The sequence below is a fragment of the Pseudorca crassidens genome, chromosome 9 (genome assembly GCF_039906515.1).
Source record: "Pseudorca crassidens isolate mPseCra1 chromosome 9, mPseCra1.hap1, whole genome shotgun sequence".
Lineage (NCBI taxonomy): Eukaryota > Metazoa > Chordata > Mammalia > Artiodactyla > Delphinidae > Pseudorca > Pseudorca crassidens.
Window position 1 is genome coordinate 43384461 of NC_090304.1, and position 19453 is coordinate 43403913.

General features: G+C 46.6%; 1 protein-coding gene across 2 annotated transcripts in view; it reads right to left on the reverse strand.

Annotated features, from left to right (window-relative positions):
* The window catches only part of PARVA (parvin alpha), a 182155-nt gene that overhangs the window by 20800 nt on the left and 141902 nt on the right, over positions 1-19453 (reverse strand). Inside the window, exons 8-13 of one of the 2 annotated variants that reach the window (XM_067749882.1) lie at positions 15064-15122; positions 13427-13446; positions 11674-11735; positions 10885-10953; positions 7723-7824; positions 6926-6998 (exon numbers count right to left, since the gene is read on the reverse strand). In XM_067749882.1, the coding sequence (XP_067605983.1) occupies positions 6926-6998; positions 7723-7824; positions 10885-10953; positions 11674-11735; positions 13427-13446; positions 15064-15122 (385 nt within the window). Of the gene's footprint in view, positions 1-6925; positions 6999-7722; positions 7825-8110; positions 8294-10884; positions 10954-11673; positions 11736-13426; positions 13447-15063; positions 15123-19453 lie in introns of those variants that run through there. The other variant, XM_067749883.1, reaches the window with a different exon arrangement.

The following is a 19453-nucleotide window of genomic DNA, read 5'->3' on the forward strand; positions in this document are numbered from 1 at the left end:
AGAGGATAATCACTGACCTCTTCATGCTACAGTAACTAGAAGTCTCTCACGCGATTTCTCAGTTCATTCTTTCCTATTGTTGCCATTGTGTAATAATCCATGGTATGAATATACTCCAACTTATTTAGCTTGTTCCCTGGGGATGCACTCTCCAGTTTAGTCTATCATGGATATTTTTGGACTAGGGTCCTAGTATATGGACATGCATACTTATGAGTGGAATTGCTGGTCATAGGGTATATTAGTTTTCTATTGCTGCTTTAACATATTACCACAAATTTGGTGGCTTAAAACAATCCAAATGTATTATCTTACCGTTCTAAAGGTCAGAGTCCAAAATGTGTCTCACTGGGATAAAATCAAGGTATCAGCAGGGTCGTGTTCGCTTCTGGAGACAGTAGGGGAGAATCTGTTTTCTTGCTTTTTCTAGCTTCTAGGGGCTACCAGCATTCTTTGGCTCATGGCCCCCTTTCATCTTCAAAGCCATCAATGGCTGGTTGAATCTTTCTCATGCTATATCATTCTGATGAGTCTTCTGCTTCCCTCTTCTCTTGGTTCTCACTGGAACCACCCAGATGATCCAAGGTAATCTCTCCAGCTCAAGATCCTCAACTTAATCACATCTGTAAAGTCCCTTTTACCATGTAAGGTATTAACAGGTCCCAGGGATTAGGATGTGGACATTTTGGGGCAGGCCATCATTCTGCATTTAATACCACAGTGGTATTACAAATATTAAATGTATTGATAAGGACAAACAGAAACAGCAGTTTTTGTACATCCTCGTTAATACTTGACATTATCAGAGTTTAAAATTTTTGCCACTGGTCTGTACACTATCCCTAAGGGAATGGGGAAGGGAAGCTGAACCATTTCCCATATTTCCAGCCACTGACCAAATCATTCCACAGATAGTATTGATCATCTACAACTAAGCTGCCTTCACCTGCCTGGATTTTCAGCATTGTTTTAAGTAGCTTGGTCCCAGCTATTTGACTCCTTGTATTTTAGATATTCCATCAGCCTGCTGGCTGTCTTACATGCAGACTTCATTCCTGCCTTGTAGTAAGTTTCTTCTAGTCCCCACCCGTCTGTTGTGCTGGCGTCTTAACCATACTCAATGATGAGTCTACTTGGATGATGATAACAGGGTAGGCATGTGCATTTGAAGACACATGGTATGATACCCTAAATAGAAAGCCACCAGCTTCATGCCAATATGTCAACTGCTCTGCTGGCCATGAACTTGCTGCTGACACTTGGCTTACACTAACTGGGGTACTAGAAGGTTATGAAGCCTGGGCAGCAAAAGTCATCTGAGATGGAAACCCAAAGTTTCCAGGGGATTTCAAGGTATAACACAGCTTTGAGCGTCAAACAGCATGGCAGAGGATGCATTTTCCTGACCTTAAAAACATTTGCCATGAAAAATGCCTCTGCCACATCCAGTTTGATGCTGAAACATCCTCAAAGAATTACCCAGATTAGCCCCTTTTGAAAGTCTGCAGCATTTACTACTGAATTTCACCTCCCAGTTAGAAGCAGAGAAACAAGAATGCTGGGGTATACCTCTCACCAAGTATGGTCTCACAAAATACCATTTCAATTCTCCTTTACGCACTGGAAATTTTCAGCATGGGCATGGTGCCCAGTATAATAGCAAATAAAACAGATGTGTTTTTCCATTCATATTGGTCAGGAAATTTCATAGTAAGCAGTTTAATATTTATACAAGAAATGTCATCTACATACTGAAATATCCCTATAAATTAATTGATATTGGGAAAACTGTCTTAAGGGAAATAAATGCTTGAAAACTGAAGTATCAGAAGTACTTCCAATCTGTAACCAGGAAGTTTCATATTAAGCAGTTCAAGAAAACAGACACAGAAATGCTGGCCGGACTATCCTGCTATGTCTCTCCTACCCAGAAGCAGGGTGCTTATCAGCTGGCCACGGGACACTCAGGGTCTACTTCTAAAGGCATTAGCATGGCTATAGTGGCCTTGCAGGGAGACAACCCTGTGAGGGACAGCAGCCTTGCTAGAGGTCCTCCTCTGGCAGTGACCAGGTGCTTAGAACAAGGTAATGATAAATGACACTAAGGGATTGGCTTTTGTTGACCAGAGCTGATAGTTACTGAGGTCTGGAAAGAGTCATGAGACAGGGACCAACCAATGTCTTCACAATTGACCTCTCTCCTCCAGTCTTCCTGCTTTCTTCTCCAGCTTCATGAGTAAAGGCACTCCCACAAGATATTGTCCCTAACCCTTCCCTTTTCTCTACATGCTTTCCTGTTATACACCAAGAGAGAATGGAACAAGTGGAAGACTTGCAGTGATATAACCACAGCCCTGATCTTCTACCCGAACTCCAGTTCTGCTTGTGCCAATGCCTAGATGTCAACCTCAAGGTTTCCAAAGCTGACACTCTTATCTCCCCTCCCAAGCTTGTTTTTTCCTCCTAGGTTCCCCAGTACTGCTGATGGTGCCCCACATCTAAATATCTGTTCTTCACACTGCCTTCCAAGTCATCTCTCTGGAATAGAGCTCTGATTACATCATTCACTTGCTCAAGAAACTTCCATGACTCCTACTGCCTACAGAATCAAGTCCAAACTTGCTGCCTTGGCATCAAGTCCCTCCAGGACTTGCTTCACTGTAATCAACTATTATTCAATTCATACTCTTAATATTCCAGCCAAATAGGTAACTGCTATATACTCATTATTAGGTGTCAGGTGCTGTGCATCAGACATCATCACATTTAATCATATAATGTGCATGTCCCTAGGATTTCCACTTTTATAGACATGAAAACTATGACCAGTAAGTTGCCCAAGGCTGGTGGGGTAGGGCCTGGACCAAGGTCTGTCATGGCTTAGCCACATGCTTGGCTGTCTCATAAGCTAAGCCCTTCCCCATTTCCCAGGCAGGACATTTGCTCACATGGCCATCCTGTCTGGGATGCTTACTCCTCTATCCTAATGTCTAAATACAAAAGCCCTGGGGGAGAGGAGACAAGATGGAGGAGTAGAAGGACATGAGTTCACCTCCTCTTCTGGAAACACCAAAATCACAACTAACTGCTGAATAACCACCAACAAAAAAATGTTGGAACGTACCAAAAAAGATACCCTACATCCAAAGACAAAGAAGAAGCCACAATGAGATGGTAAGAGGGGCGTAATCATGATAAAAACAAATCCCATGCATGCTGGGTGGGTGACCCACAAACTGGAAAATATATAACAGAGGTTCTCCTACAGGAGTGAAGGTTCTGAGCCTCACATCAGGCTCCCCACCCTGGGGATCTGGCAATAGGAGGAGGAGCCCCGAGGGACTCTAGCTTTGAAGGCCAGCAGGGTTTGATCACAGGAATTCCACAGGACTGGGAGAAACAGAAACTCCACTCTTGGAGGGTGCACACAGGGTCTCAAGTGCACCAGGACCCAGGGTAAAAAGCAGTGACCACATTAAGAGACTGGGCCAGACTTACCTGCTAGTATTGGAGGGTCTCCTGCGGAGGCGGGGAATGGCTGTGGCTCACTGTGGGGACAAGGACACTAGTGGCGGCAGTTCTGGGGAGTACTCATTGGTGTGAGCCCTCTTGGAGGACACCATTTTCTCACCAAGACCTGGCCCCACCCAACAGCCTCTAGGCTCCAGTGCTGGGACGACTCAGGCCAAACAACCAACAGGGTGGGAAAACAGCCCCACCCATCAGCAGACAGGCTGCTTAAAGTCTTCCTGAGTAGACGGCTGCCCAATAAACACACCCCCTTACACGGCCCTCCCCACCAGAGGGACAAGACCCAGCTCCACCCACCAGTGGGCAGGTACCAGTCCTTCCCACCAGCAAGCCTGCAGAAGCCTCTTAGACAGCCTCATTCATCAGGGGGCAGGCAGCAGAAGCAAGAAATACAACCCTGCATCCTGCAGAACAGAAATCGCAATCACAGAAAGTTAGACAAAATGAGAGGGCAGGGGAATATGTCCAGATGAAGGAAAAAGATAAAACCCCAGAAGAATAACTAGTGAAGTAGAGATACACAATCTACCTGAAAAAGAATTCAGAGTAATGATAGTAAAGATGATCCAAGATCTCGGAAAAAGAATGGTGGCACAGATCGAGACAATATAAGAAGTGTTTAACAAAGACCTAGAAGAACTAAAGAACACACCAGTTGAACAATACAGTAAGTGAAGTAAAGAATACAGTAGAAGGAATCAATAGCAGAATAACTGAGGCAGAAGAACAGATAAGTGACCTGGAAGACAGAATGGTGGAAATCACTGCCATGGAACAGAATAAAGAAAAAAGAGTGAAAAGGAATGAGGACAGTCTAAGAGACCTCTGGGACAACATTAAATGCAGCAACATTCACATTATAGGGGTCTCAGAAGGAGAAGAGACAGAGAGAAAGGGCCTGAGAAAATATTTGAAGAGATAATAGCTGAAAACTTCCCTAACATGGGAGGGGAAACAGTAACCCAAGTCCAGGAAGCACACAGAGTCCCAGGCAGGATAAACACAAGGAGGAACACACTGAGACACATAGTAATCAAACTGACAAAAATTAAAGACAAAGAAAAAATATTAAAAGCAATAAGGGGAAAGCAGCAAATAATGTACAAGGGAACTCCCATAAGGTTATCAGCTGATTTCTCAGCAGAAACTCTGCAGGCCAGAAGGGAGTGGCATGATGTATTTATCAGGCTCCCTAACTTCAGACTATTACTACAAAGCTACAGTCATCAAAACAGTGGGGTACTGACACAAAAACAGACATATAGATCAATGGAACAGGATAGAAAGCCCAGAAATAAACCCATGCACCTATGGTTAATTAATCTATGACAAAGGAGGCAAGACTATACAATGGAGAAAAGACAATCTCTTCAATAAATGATGCTGGGAAAACTGGACAGCTACATGTAAAAAAATGAAATGAGACCATTCCTTAACACCATACACAAAAATAAACTCAAAATGGACTAAAGATCTAAATTTAAGACTGGATATTATAAAACTCTTAGAGGAAAATATAGGCAGAATGCTCTTTGACATAAATCTCAGCAATATATTTTTTGATCCGTCTCCTAGAGTAATGGAAATAAAAACAAAAATAAACAAATGGGACCTAGCTAAACTCAAAAGCTTTTGCACAGAAACAGAAACTATAAGCAAAACGAAAAGACAAAGAAAAGACAAAGAATGGGAGGAAACATTTGCAAATGATGTGACCAACAAGGGATTAATCTCTAAAATTTATAAATAGCTCATGAGGTTCAATATCAAAAAACAAACAAACACAATCAAAACATGGGCAGAAGACCTAAATAGACATTTCTACAAAGAAGACATACAGATGGCCAAGAGGCACATGAAAAGATGCTCAATATCGCTAATTATTAGAGAAATGCAAATCAAAACTACAATGAGATATCACCTCATACCAGTCAGAATGACTGTCATCAAAAAGTCTACAAACAATAAATGCTGGAGAGGGTGTGGAGAAAAGGGAACCCTCCTACACTGTTGGTGGGAATGTAACTTGGTACAGACACTGTGGAGAACAGTGTTCCTTAAGAAACAGAGGTTCCTTAAGAAACTAAAAATAGTGCTACCATATGATCCAGCAATCCCACTCCTGGGCATATATCTGGAGAAAAACATGGTTCGAAAGGATACATGCACCCCAGTGTTCACTGCAGCACTGTTTACAATAGCCAAGACCTGGAAGCAACCTAAATGTCCATCGACAGATGAATGGATAAAGAAGATGTGGTACATATATACAGTCGGATATTACTCAGCCATTAGAAAGAATGAAATAATGCCATTTGCAGCAACATGGATGGACCTGGAGACTATACTAAGTGAAGTAAGTCAGACAGAGAAAGACAAATATCATATGACATCGCTTATATGTGGAATCTAAAAAAAAATTATACAAATGAACTTATTTACAAAACAGAAACAGACCCACAGACTTAGAGAATGAACTTACGGTTACCAGGGGGAAGGGTGGAGGGAAGGGATAGATTGGGAGATTGGGATTGACATGTACACACTGCTATGTTTAAAATAGATACCAAACAAGGACCTACTGTATAGCATAGGGAACTCTGCTCAATATTCTGTAATAACCTAAATGGGAAAAGAATTTGAAAAAGAATAGATACATGTATATGTATAACAGAATCACTTTGCTGTACACCTGAAACTAACACAACGTTGTTAATCAACTAGACTTCAATATAAAAGAAAAAAGAAAAATAAATACAAAAGCCCTACCTGGTCCTTCCAGTTTAAACCAAGTCTTACCATCTTCCCCTACAAATGCACACATTGCTTCAAGCGCAAGCATGGGAGGGCTGCTGGAGCATTTTGCTCCTTTTGTATTTTTTCAGCCTTAACATTTGCAACCTAAACCTGACAAATCAAACCTTGTCCTTGGGCAGAGCTGGAGCAAGCAAAGGGCAGAAAAGGGAATTACTCTCCGAGTACAGCTGCCTGTGATGACCCCTGTATCTTCTCCCTGCCTACCTGGGAGATAGTTCTTGGGCAGGTCAGCATCCTGTCCAGGCACAGAAGAACCTGGAAACCAGGCCAGGACAGTTCTTGCAGCAGCACCTCCGCTCTGTGACACGTCTGCATGGGCCCTTATCCCTATGACCCCATGTGTGGGATTTCAGGTTCTGCTTTTTTTCCCTGAGGCTGTGCGATCTGCAGCTAGCAAAGGATGCCCAGGACTAAGCAGCTGCACCCTGTCCCACCTTCCCCTGCAAATGGCAAAGCAGGCTTCAGAAAAGATAGTCTTCCCTCTGGTATCAGACATGAGCCTTGCTCTGTGCCCTGAAAACCTGTGTGCAGGGGAGGGTCTTGCCTATTGTCACCAACCCAGGCAAGAGCAAAGTACCTTCTGGCCGTGGTTTTGGCTTTTCCAATCCTCCGTCTTGCATGAGCTCAAAGGCAAAGGAGACGTTCAAGACCTGGAGAGAGAAAGGCAGTGCATGAGGTGCTGCGCACTCATTCCTGGACCCTTGGGGCTCCCTGTGACCTGCCCCTGGAAAGTGAAGGAACCAGCACTGTAGCCAGCGGGGCAGGGGCTGAGCTAAAATGAGGCTGCCAAACTGGGCTGGCCATGAGGAGTGTGAGGCAGGCCCAGCCTGCTGTTGGTGAAGCACTCCCAGAGGAGTTAAGAATCCTCTCCCTGTCTTACTGTGTTCTTGTGTCACTGCCAGGACTGTAAACTCAGGGACATAAGTGCCCACAGTTGAAAGGATCAGACAGCAAGACATGTTCAAGAGGCAGAGAAGGGTTTCTGCTTGGGACCAAATGCCCCTTGTCTAGCAGGTGGGCTGGGGCAGCCTGTGAGAGGCATCAGAAATCGGCTAAGTGCCGGCCTCAGGTCTGACCAGCCTTGCAGCCACCTGTCGCCTCTGGGGAGAGATGAGGCTGGGCTGTGGCCCCAGGCAGGAGCATACGGCTAGGGGACCAAGGTGCAGGAGAGGGAAAGCTGTTCAGGATGCTCAGTGGCCTGTAGGTAGCTGTGTCCCAGCTCAGCTGTACGTCACAATGAGCCCCCCATCCAACCACTGAAGACTCTGGGCAGAGGGGAAGCCGCCGCCTTTTCCCCAGATGGCCTCAGCAGAGGCGTGGGCAGATGGGTCGGGCATGTGGGCTCGGGCCTCCCGTGATGTCACCTCCCCTAACCTTCTGTTCAAAGCTGTCCGGGGTCAGGAAGAAGCTGTGCAGGGGCACGAAGTAGCCCTCCAGGAGCCCCATGAGCAGCACCAGGTACACCCCATCTGCAAACTGGAGGGAGAGAGACAGGTGAGGGCACTGGGCCCCTGAGCGCCCCAGCCCAGGCCCTTCCAGGGGCACATCAGCTTCCGTGTTGACCCCCGCAAAGGCTATATCCCCAGGCAGGCTGCTGGCAGTGGGTGAGGGGCAGTAACCCAAGGCAGGAAGGTCTGCTCTGCAGCAGGCCTGCCCCATGTCTGGCTGGTCCAGCACGAAGCCACAAGCCCATGGTCCTGATCTCAATTGGTCCAGTATTTATTGAGTACCGACTATGTACCAAGCCCTGATCTGGCACAGGGACCACAGAGGTGGGTCAGGTGTGGCCCCTGCCCTGGAGGAACTCATGGTACAGTGGCGAGACTGTTGTGGAGGAAATGCAGCCGCTGCTCTGATGGAGGGAAGCATGCTGGCCTGCATGAGACTGACGAAGGTCACTCATCCCACTGAAGGCAACAGGGAAGGCTTCTGGAGCAGGCGCTGCCTGGGTGGAGACATGAGGGATGAGCTGGAGTTAGCTAGGGAGGGCAGAGGGAGGAGGGAAAGGGGATGTCCAAGGCCAACGGCATGAGGCTACTAGGGCTACTTCTTCTTTATGAACAGGGAAAGATCTAGTGTCATACCGGCCTGGGCATCCTCCCCTCTCACCCTCGCCTTATTACTGCTTGAGAGGCAGCATAGTATAGCTGTTAGGAACGTGTGCTCTGGAGCTGGCCTCTAGCTCTACCACTTATTAACTGAGTGACTTGAGCAAGTTACAGAGCTTCTCTGTGCCTCATTTTTCTCACCTGTAAAATGGGGACAATAATAATATAGTACCTAATTCATAGGGTTATCATGCGGCCTAAACCAGTAAGTATGTGTAAGGTGCCTAGAACACTGCTTGGTGTGTAGGCAACACTTAACACATACTAACTACTGCTATTTCTATCCAGGAAAAAAACAAAGCAGTCAGACACAATGTACTGGCTCTTGTTGATAAAGCACAACCGTGTGCTCGGGCCATGGCAAGAGGCTTAGAGCTGGTCCCGGCGCCTGTGGGATGAGGGAGATTTGAAAGGAGTAGGTGTTCTGGGTATGGAGAATGGCCTGAGCAAAGTTACAGAGGTCAGGTGCATATCTGCTATTCTAGAACCTTGCAAAGGAGGCAGGGCCATCAAATATTTGTCTAAACAACAGTTACTAGAGTTCACAAGAGGTCAAAGTTCTTGGAATCATCTTGGGAAACTTTAAAAGTCCTAGACGGAATTAGTATTCTGTCTGGGCTGGGCCCCGTGTCTGAGCTCTGCTGGGTGACTGACTGGTGGGCCTGTGACTCAACCTTGGTTATGGGCAAACAACCTGGAGTATGAACTTGACCTAGAAGCAGCCTCCTCCCTGTTTCCATCCATCTGGCTGGTAGCGCCTGAGCATGACTCATCCCAGGCCACCCCAGGGTGGACAATGGGAAATAGACCCCAGCAACCGTGTCAACATCACGGCCCGCCCATGGAACTAGTTAACTAGGCCTAATTCTGGCTGTGGCTGGAATGGGTTGAGAATGAAAGAAACTAATCTGTCAACTCAGGGGAGCACCCTGGGTTAGGGTCAGGGTTAGTCACAGCTGTGAGTACCACTGACCTAGACTGCTGCCACCCCTGACTGCTGGTTCCAATGACTTGGTGGTAAAACTCGCAGATAGACACCAGATATGCTCGGCAGAGACCCCTCCCCTGCCCATGGGGAAGGGAGAGCTCATTCCAGCCCTCTCCAGGAATCATTGCTTCTGCAGCATGTTCCCTATCTCCTGAAGAGCATATGAAGCTGCCTCCAGAGGCCAGACACACCCAGGCAGATCTCAGTCACAGACCTGGGCATTGCCTTTAAAAATAATAGGAGGTGCCCCTGTGTTCAAAAGAAAACCACACTTCAGAAGTTCATTGCGAATGAAAAGAGGTTGGGAAACAGGATACATTACACGGTATAAAGATTATACCTAATAAAGATTAGTTATTAATTATAAAGCAGGGGGTAGGGGGGAGGAGCTTTACAGTAGGGAAATCTGGGGGATGCCCACTTAGCCAAGTGGTCAAAGTTACCACCACCAGGAACAGAACTGATGGAGAAAAGTGCCTGAGAAGGGACTTCCCTGGTAGCGCAGTGGTTAAGAATCCGCCTGAAAATGCAAGGGACACGGGTTCGATCCCTGGTCTGGGAAGATGCCACATGCCGTGGAGCAACTAAGCCCATGTGCCACAACTACTGAGCCTGAGCTCTAGAGCCCGTGAGCCACAACTACTGAAGCCCACGCGCCTAGAGCCTGTGTTCCGTAACAAGAGAAGCCACCGCAGTGAGAAGCCCGTGCACCGCAAGGAAGACCCAACGCATCCAAAAATATATATATATTTAAAAAAAAAAATGGCCTGAGAAGAACACAGCATTGCCTCCATGGTACTGTTCCTGAACATTGCATAACCTGGTTCTAATCATGAGGGAGAAAAACAGAGGCATTCTATGAACTAAATGGCCCACACTCTTCAAAAATGTCGATGTTATGCAAAGAGAGGCTGAGGATTTGTTCTCTATTAAAAAGAAACTAAAGAGACGTGACAACTAAATGCATCAGGTGAGAATATGAGGACAACTGTATTTCTCTGAACCATGTGACACGGTCAAGAGTAGTCACATATCAGTGATTTCATATGGTTCAACCTAAATAGATTAACATATTGTACTGATGTTCAAACTGCCTGAATTTGATTACTATATTGTGATTCTGAGGTATTTAGGGGTGGCGAGAGAGAAAAAAAACCAAATATGGCCAAATGTTAACAATTGGTATATGTGTGTGAAGAGTACATGGGGATTTATGATAATATTCTTGCAACTTTTCAAAATAAAATACTGGAAAGAATTCAGAGAAATTCCATGCAGTTCACCCCTCTGAGTGAAGAGAGAGAGAATCCCCTCTCCCTTCCCCGGAAAGGCTCCAGGATCAGGGTGGAAAGCCCTCCTGGCAATGTGGCTAGGGCACTGGGAACAGTGGCTGTCCAGCGGGGCCTTGTCTCCCACCCTGCACACGGGGCCGTCACCCACCTGGGTTTCCAGTTCCGTGACCTCCAGGTTCAATTTATTCAGGTGCTTGTTCACGAAAGTAATGAGCGTCTAGAAGAAAAGCACAAGCCAGACATTGAGATGAAGACTCTCACCCTGGAGGCCGCCCCTGTGACTCAACCATGATGACACAGGACGAGACCCAGCCAAGATCTCGGGCCCGGGATCCCTGTGCCGAGCGGAGTGAGGCTGAGCAGCCTATAAGACTCTTGCGAAACTCCTTGAGTCCACAGGGAAGGATGGCCCCCAGGACTGGCAGTCCCATGCACTGTGCGATTCCAATAGCCAGGTCCAGAACTGTGCAAGGAGCAGGGAGTGCTAAGAGGGCAGAGTGACAGGTGGAGTGTCCTAGCCGGGCTCAGGGGGCCAGAGGAGAAATGACCGCCTTGGGTCCCTCCTTCCAGTCCCCCTAGGTGCAGGTACCGGTGCCAGGGAGACAGAGGGAGGTCTGTGTGAGGAGCAGGGATGGCGGGGTTCAGTGTGGGGGTGGAGACACAGGACCGTAGCCTCAGAAACCCCCAAGAGATGCTGTCATCCCAATGGGAGAAGAAAGGGACTGGGTAAGGCATCCAGTGAAAACAAGACAGGTAAAACGGACATCAAGCAGGAAAGCTCTGTGTTTGTGGTGGTCTGGTGATGACACCAGTTTCGGGAAGCTTGCAAACTGCAGGGGGTGGGTTTTTCTAATGTTTTCCTACATCTCGCTCCCCTCCCTCCCTCCCTCTCCCCCTCCCTCCCTCCCTCCTTCCCTCTCAGGCACCTCTTTCCCACCTTTTTCACCACGTTCAGCTTGTCTGGTGCGTGGTCAAACAAGGTGTCAAAGGCATCACGTTCTGAAAAAAGAGGAAAATGTAAAGTAGGGCCCAGAGCTGATGCCAACCCAGGTCCCAGCCACGCGCCTCTACAGGCCACATGGTCAGCTCCAGGTGGGAATTCTTTGGGGTATGAGACTGTGCTGGGAAACTGGTTTGGGCAGGGATTCGGGGTTGATTCTTATCTTAGGGGCCTTTTTCTCTCTGCGTAGATGTAGGTGTGTGTGTATCCACCCTCGACATCAGCCCTCTTTGAGCTGGGGTTCAGGAGCTCTGGCAGGCAGTCTGACTTGGAGCCAATCATTTCTCTTTACTATTTGTATTCTTTGATATCATGATTTAGTCATGATTCTAAAGTGTTTCTGAAGCTTTTTGGAAGCAGAATGTCATCCAAATATCAAATCACTCCCTAATTTTCAAAACCAACTTGCCCAAGACATACTTCCTGGCAGAGGGCAGATAAGCGGATTGGGAGCTACAGAGCCCTAGAAGGGGAGCTCCCCCTCTTGAGGGATCAGGTCACTTCAATCCTTTTAGCCTCACTTTCCTCTTCCATAAAATGCCCACTGGGTACTTCCCTGGCAGGCCAGTGGTTAACACCCTGCGCTTCCATTGCGGAGGGCACAGGTTCGATTCCTGGTCAGGGAACTAGCATCCTGCATGCCAAAACGCAGCCAAAAATAATAATAGAAAAAAGGCCCACTGAGCATGAACCTCTCCTAGGTGGGTTATGAGGATGAAAGACAAGAAAGTACATTCTCTGTAAACTCTGAAGTATCTGCTGATCTGAGTTATTATTAGAATGATTGGAATATTTCAATATATTATCCACAGTAAATACAGAATCATAGAAAATAGCGAAGCCATTCTCCCTGCAGGGATTTTCCTTGCTATAGCCCCCCTGGTCCTCTGATCTGAGAGGTGAAATAGTGGAGGGATCTGTGACTGGGAATGAGAAATCTCCAAGAGGAACTGGGGCTGGGAGGGTTCGTGGTCCTGGGCTGCCTTTCCTACTCTTTTTTTTTTTTTTTTTTTTTTTTGTGGTACGCGGGCCTCTCACTGCTGTGGCCTCTCCCGCTGCGGAGCGCAGGCTCTGGACGCACAGGCTCAGCGGCCATGGCTCACGGGCCCAGCCGCTCTGCGGCATGAGGGATCTTCCCGGACCGGGGCACAAACCCGCGTCCCCTGCATCGGCAGGCGGACTCTCAACCACTGCGCCACCAGACTCTCCTACTCTTGATGAGTAAATCTGAGATGGCCAGAATGGTGATTGTGATCTTGGACATTCACAGACCTTATAAACACACCCAAAGTTCTGGGAAACCAGAGAGGTAGGAGGTGTGATGAGGAAAAAGGCACCTTCTACAAGGGCTGGACAGAGTGGGGAGAGGGTACGGTCCCCAGCGCATACGTACACCTCTTGCTTTACTTCCACAATATGCTTAGAGCAAGACTTCCCTGCAAATGCCCAGGACCCATCCAGAAGCCCAGCAGGGTCAGTGGTCTTGTTACTTGCAAGAGGACTGCAGCTGTAGTTACTTTTCCTCTTCCCTCCAGTGCGCTGACCCTCCCTACCGACTGGCCCCGTCACCAGGTTGGCACAGACACACATGCAGGAATCAAGCTGAGTGCCTGTTCTTCCCAGCTGCTACAGAATTAACTAGACCCCATTGGCAGTCAGCAGTGACAGAGGACACTCTTATGCAACTCACCATGCCTTCCAGAAAGAGCCCTGCGGGAAAAGGAGAAAGAAAGCAGCGTGACTTTTCTCTCCGCACCCTTGGTGGCAGATCCCCAAAGCTTCCTTCCTTGGCATTTTATTCTGCACTAAGTCTCCAGCTATGGGTGGTCTTTACCACATTACCACCTATTTTCCCCTCTGCTTTATAGATTTACTGGTGTTTGCATAAAGCCTGGTATAAGTGATGCATAAAGGATTATTTCTTGCCTTAAATAAACTCACATTATTGCTTACAGTTGAGAAAGAATATTGGACTCAGAGATTCAGGATTCCCAACCATGTTTTAGGAGCAGAGCTCAGGTACCATCCCAATGTGGCATTTCACTGCCCAAGTTGCTGAGGGCATCAGCTTGGGGAGGTCAGATTGGGCTCTCTCCTGTCCATCCTGTGATACCCACCCAAGCTGCACCTGCCATTGACCTAGAATAGGTTTTCTCAAACAGGGCAGGAGTTGGAACCATACTCATACAGTGAAGCAGCAAAGTATTAGGAGCACAAGCATTAGGGTCAGACTACTTAGTTTTAAATCTTACAAAGCCATTTGCTTGCTGTGTGACTTTGGGCAAGCTACCGAACCTCTCTGGGTTTCAGGTCACTTATCCTTAAAATGAGGATAAAATGGTAAACAACTCAATCAGATGTTGTGAGCATTAAATGATTTAATATATAGAAAGATTTTAGCATAATTTCTACTATATACTAAATGCTCAATACATTTTTTTCTCAATACGTTTTTGGTTCTTATTATGTTGGTTTATTCCAACTATACATCTGTCACCTATTAAACAATGACTTGTGGGTAGTGTACTGGGAAGAATGATGAACGTGGAGTTCAAGCCAGGTAGACCAAGGACAGTTTCCTCCTCCACCTTTGGGGTGTGGGGTTTTAGAAGGTGTAATCATTGCTTCATGTGCCCCTGCTCTTTCCACTTGCTCTTCTTGTTCAAAGGAATATAGAGGAGAGTTAGGGGAGCAGGAGATGATACGAACAAATTTTGCCCGGTTTTGCGTGCGGCCAGGGCTCAAGCCTGCCCAGGGATCTCAGACCCACGCACACCGACCGCCCTGCTCTTTCTGCTTGAGAACAAAACTTCTCTTTCCCATGACAAAACTCTTACATGTTCTGATATTCCAATTTCTTAATGTAAATGAAAAAAAACAAACCAAAAAAGAAACCCCAAACAATCCACCACCCTAAGGTAGAGAGGGGCTTTCTGGGTCATGGCATGTGACCATATAAATCAGATTCAGAAAAGGAAGAAAAATGTCCTTTTGAAGGTTAACAATTTAAATTCAACCCCATGTTTATGGCATGATGATTTCATGCTGGTTGGCTTTTTCGGGCACACTCTTTCCTGGAGTGCCACAAAATTAGAATTTTTCAATCACGGTTAATTCCCTCTCCCCACTTCCCCACCCAAGTTTGTACCTTAAGCATTGAGAGGCATGTTTTGAATGCACGGAAAAGGCTAAACTATAATCATTGGCTGAAGTCTAATCCCTCTTGCAATCCCAATAAATGAAAACTAAATATCAGCAAATGGATGAATTTCGGAGAAACATCTGTGTTCCATTACAGAATCGCTGGCAACAATGCTGTTGACATACTCTGTGTTACCAGTTATTTCCTCTTGGATTTGCCGAGACTGGAGGATTCCTTCTCGTTTCTGAAAACGGGGGTGGGGAGAGGGTTGGGAGGAAGAGAGAGAAATATGCATTAGAAAAATACAAAAAACTGATTAGCATTCCTGATACTTAGAAAGTTACTGGCGTTTAAGAAATGAATCCAGAGACGAGATACTGCTAGAAGTGAAATGAGGCTCCTGCTTTCCTGGGACTGGACTGTACCATTCATACTTAAGTGCAATTAGTGTTTATTCCAAACAAGTCGGCTGTTTCTTGGATGGTGAATCTTTGCTTTCTTTATTGGAAGACATTCTGCTGGAAGCACACTGTTTGCCTCCTGGAGAAATCCACAGTAAACCAAATGGAAATGAGGGCCAGGGTGTGTCTGCCCTCCAGCTGGGGCCACGGAGGGAAGCGGAGAAACACATTTAACTGGGGCGGCTGGGGTGGAAGAACTGAGGTCAACTTGGAGAATTCAGAGGGAGAGTTTTCAAAAAACGTTTAACTAGAGGAGCTTTTAAGTAAGTAGAACAGTCCTTGGGTGACTAGCTTACTCTCTGAGAAAAGCGTAGGCACTTTGGAGGTCCATCCACCCACCCATCCACCCACCCAAAGTGCCATCCATCCACCCACCCACCCATCCATCCATCCACCCACCCATCTGCCCATGCATGCATCCATCATCTGTCTACCCCTTCCCATCAATTCATTCTCTTTCTTCTCTGTTTCATTAATCAGTGCCTTCTCTGTACAAGCCACTGTGTTGGACTTAGCAAACACTGTGGAACATATGACATAGTTTTGGACCTTAAGGAACTTAGAGTAGAATGGCGTAGATGAACAGGTATGCAAGAACAGTTTTCCCCAGACAGTCCTCCTGGTCCCAGCTCAATGATTAGAGTAGGATCCCCTTTCCCTCTCAAATGTGTCATGGATAATTAATTACATGGTGGCCCCTTGCAGAGAGGAAGTGCTGAGGGCAGGACAGGAACAAGTACTTTCAGCTGAGAGGGTCAGGGAAACCTTCCAGGGGGAGGGGTTCTTGAGCTGGAACTTAACGGACAGCTAGGATTTGGCTGGACACAGAGGAGAGACCTCTTCAGTGGGAGGAATGGCCGGAGCAAAAAGGCAGCATAGGAGAGCACAGGCGTGTTCAGGAGGCCATTTGGAGGGACAGTGGCTGCCCTTGGTCAGTTGAGTGCTGGTTTGGAGTTTAAACCTCACTGTGTGGGCGTGGGAACCGATGAAGGAGTGCTGGCGTTCAGGAAGACCTTCTGATGGGGGTGAGGAGGGAGATGCATTTATCACGTTCCTACACAATCAGTTACCAGACGCTTGGAAGGCAGTCTGGGCAGGGCAAGAGGCTGTCAGAGCAAATCCATCTTCCACAAAGACTGAGATGTGTCAAGAGGGATCCTCCAAGCATTAGTGTTTCAGCTGAAATCTGCCTTCTCGACCCTCCTGCCCGAACTTCCACAACCTTTTCTTCACATTCCCAATAGCCACAGAAACTAGCGTCCTTGCAAAATACTTTTACAGAAGGAAAGGTAGAGCTGGATAAAGACCATGAGTGTATCTGGATTAGATTAAGAAGAATGAACTATCAAAGCAAAAAAGGAAGAAAAACATTAAAATACCATTGAAAAAAGATCTAGTGTGGATAAACCAGGACGTTTTCCAAATTCAGCTTCAACATATGTAAAATTTTCACACAGGGCTAATGGAATCTGTGTCCTTGTCTTGCGAGGCTGTTCACAGACATCAAACCTCATCTTCAACTACATGCAGAATTAAATGCTGGTACACAGAATGGAAAAGAAATCTGGGTTCAATGACAGCTCACACAGCGTCCTGATTCATTTCGATCCACTGTTCCCTAAAGAACTCTCTCTGTAGTTCAGTCAGTGTCTTACAGCCAATTCTGAGTCTTGCTTCTGTGCCTGTTTAACTTGATAACGCAAAACACCCCATAAACCCTGACATACCTTGATGCCATTTTATGTAATGCCTCCTCCTTTCTCCCTCACACTAACAAAACTGCCTGCAGTAGAAATTAAACCAGCAACAGCCTTCTGATGGCCTATAATTGAGCTCAAAATAAGGCATGAGACATGGGCTTCCAGTGACCACTGTTTCTCCCCCAACCCTCGCAAATCCTGAATCATAGTTTTAAAAAATATAATGAAATGGATTCACACTTTATTGATTGTTAAAAAATGACACAATAGAGATGGCCTGGATTCACTAGGAAGATGCATGTACCAGGATGCTCTGGGCTGGCACATATTCATAAAATGCTTAGCTCCACGCCTGACATGGTTGACAGCCCAAAAAATGAAGCCAATTAGTCTCTTTCAGTCAGCGGCACTTAGTGTCGGAACCACACGCGTTTGCATTGACAAGGGGCTTCTGATAGCCCTCTCTGCTGCTTATGTATAGTCCTGTCTCCGGGAAGGCAGGGCCAAGGTGTCGTCTTTCTATTATACCCCCTTGACGTTTAGCAAGTTAAGTACCCAGAAGGTGCTGGAAGAAATACTTTTTCATTAGGTCACTGGCTGAGCAGCGCCCCCATGTCCTCCTCCCCTCCCCCATTCACTTCTGATCCCTGAAAGCTCAGCCCTTCTGTCCTGGAAGCTGGCCTGGCCTCACCTCACCTCTCAGGCAAAGCCTACCTGCCCTCCAGGCTCTTCCTCACCAAGGGATGGCAGAGTTGCCAGACAGAACCCTGGATAACCTTGGATAGCCAGGGAGCTGCTCATAAGGGACGTTCTCCCTTGTAGCATGTTTATTTGGAAAAGAACAGAAGCCAACAAAATGACGACCTTTTGCTCACGGGCGTAAAGTTGGAAAATAAAATTGAATTTGAGTATCTAATGGGGTTAGGAGCAGAATGAGATAGTCACAGGGAGAGAGCATCCCCTCATTGTGGAAATCACACAGCCATGTGTGAATGGAAATTCCATCCAACAATCTGGAAAAAATGACTTGAGATACCAGCTGTGCTTCTCTGGGCAGGTGAAAATCGGCAGTGCCCTCAACACAGGCATGGCCTGTCAGGGTCTCTCTCAAATACACACACGTACACATGCACAGATACTTGCCTCTTCTCAATAACTGTGCATTGTTTGTTTAACCAAAAAATGATTCTTGGGCTTCCCTGGTGGCGCAGTGGTTAAGAATCCGCCTACCAGTGCAGGGGACATGGGTTTGAGCCCTGGTCCGGGAAGATCCCACATGCCACGGAGCAAATAAGCCTGTGCACCACAACTACTGAGCCTGCGCTCTAGAGCCCGTGCTCTGCAGAAAGAGAAGCCACTGCAATGAGAAGCCCATGCACTGCAGTGAAGAGTAGCCCCCGCTCACCACAACTAGAGAAAGCCCACGTGCAGCAATGAAGACCCAGTGCAGCCATAAATAAATAAATAAATAAACAAGGCAGCCCAAACAATCGACAACTCTACCAACATTTAAAATCCACAGGCTTATGACCCCATGATCCCACTTATGGGGCTCCATACTGTAGACACTGGAGCACGAGGCTGCATTATTTAAAAAAAAAAAAAAAAGATTCTCGCTGGCTGGCAGGACACACACACACACAGGGATACAGCCTCCCGATCCTACTACACAGACCTGCACTGCTGGTGGGAATGTGAATTGGTACAGCCACTATGGAGAACAGTATGGAGGTTCCTTAAAAAACTACAAATAAAATACCATATGACCCAGCAATCCCACTACTGGGCATATACCCTGAGAAAACCATAATTCAAAAAGAGTCATGTACCAAAATGTTCATTGCAGCTCTATTTACAATAGCCCGGAGATGGAAACAACCTAAGTGCCCATCATCGGATGAATGGATAAAGAAGATGTGGCACATATATACAATGGAATATTACTCAGCCATAAAAAGAAACGAAATTGAGCTATTTGTAATGAGGTGGATAGACCTAGAGTCTGTCATACAGAGTGAAGTAAGTCAGAAGGAGAAAGACAAATACCGTATGCTAACACATATATATGGAATGTAAGAAAAAAAATGTCATGAAGAACCTAGGGGTAAGACAGGAATAAAGACACAGACCTACTGGAGAACGGACTTGAGGATGGGGAGGGGGAAGGGTGAGCTGTGACAAAGCGAGAGAGAGGCATGGACATATATACACTAACAAACGTAAGGTAGATAGCTAGTGGGAAGCAGCCGCATAGCACAGGGATATCGGCTCGGTGCTTTGTGACCGCCTGGAGGGGTGGGATAGGGAGGGTGGGAGGGAGGGAGACGCAAGAGGGAAGAGATATGGGAACATATGTATATGTATAACTGATTCACTTTGTTATAAAGCAGAAACTAACACACCATTGTAAAACA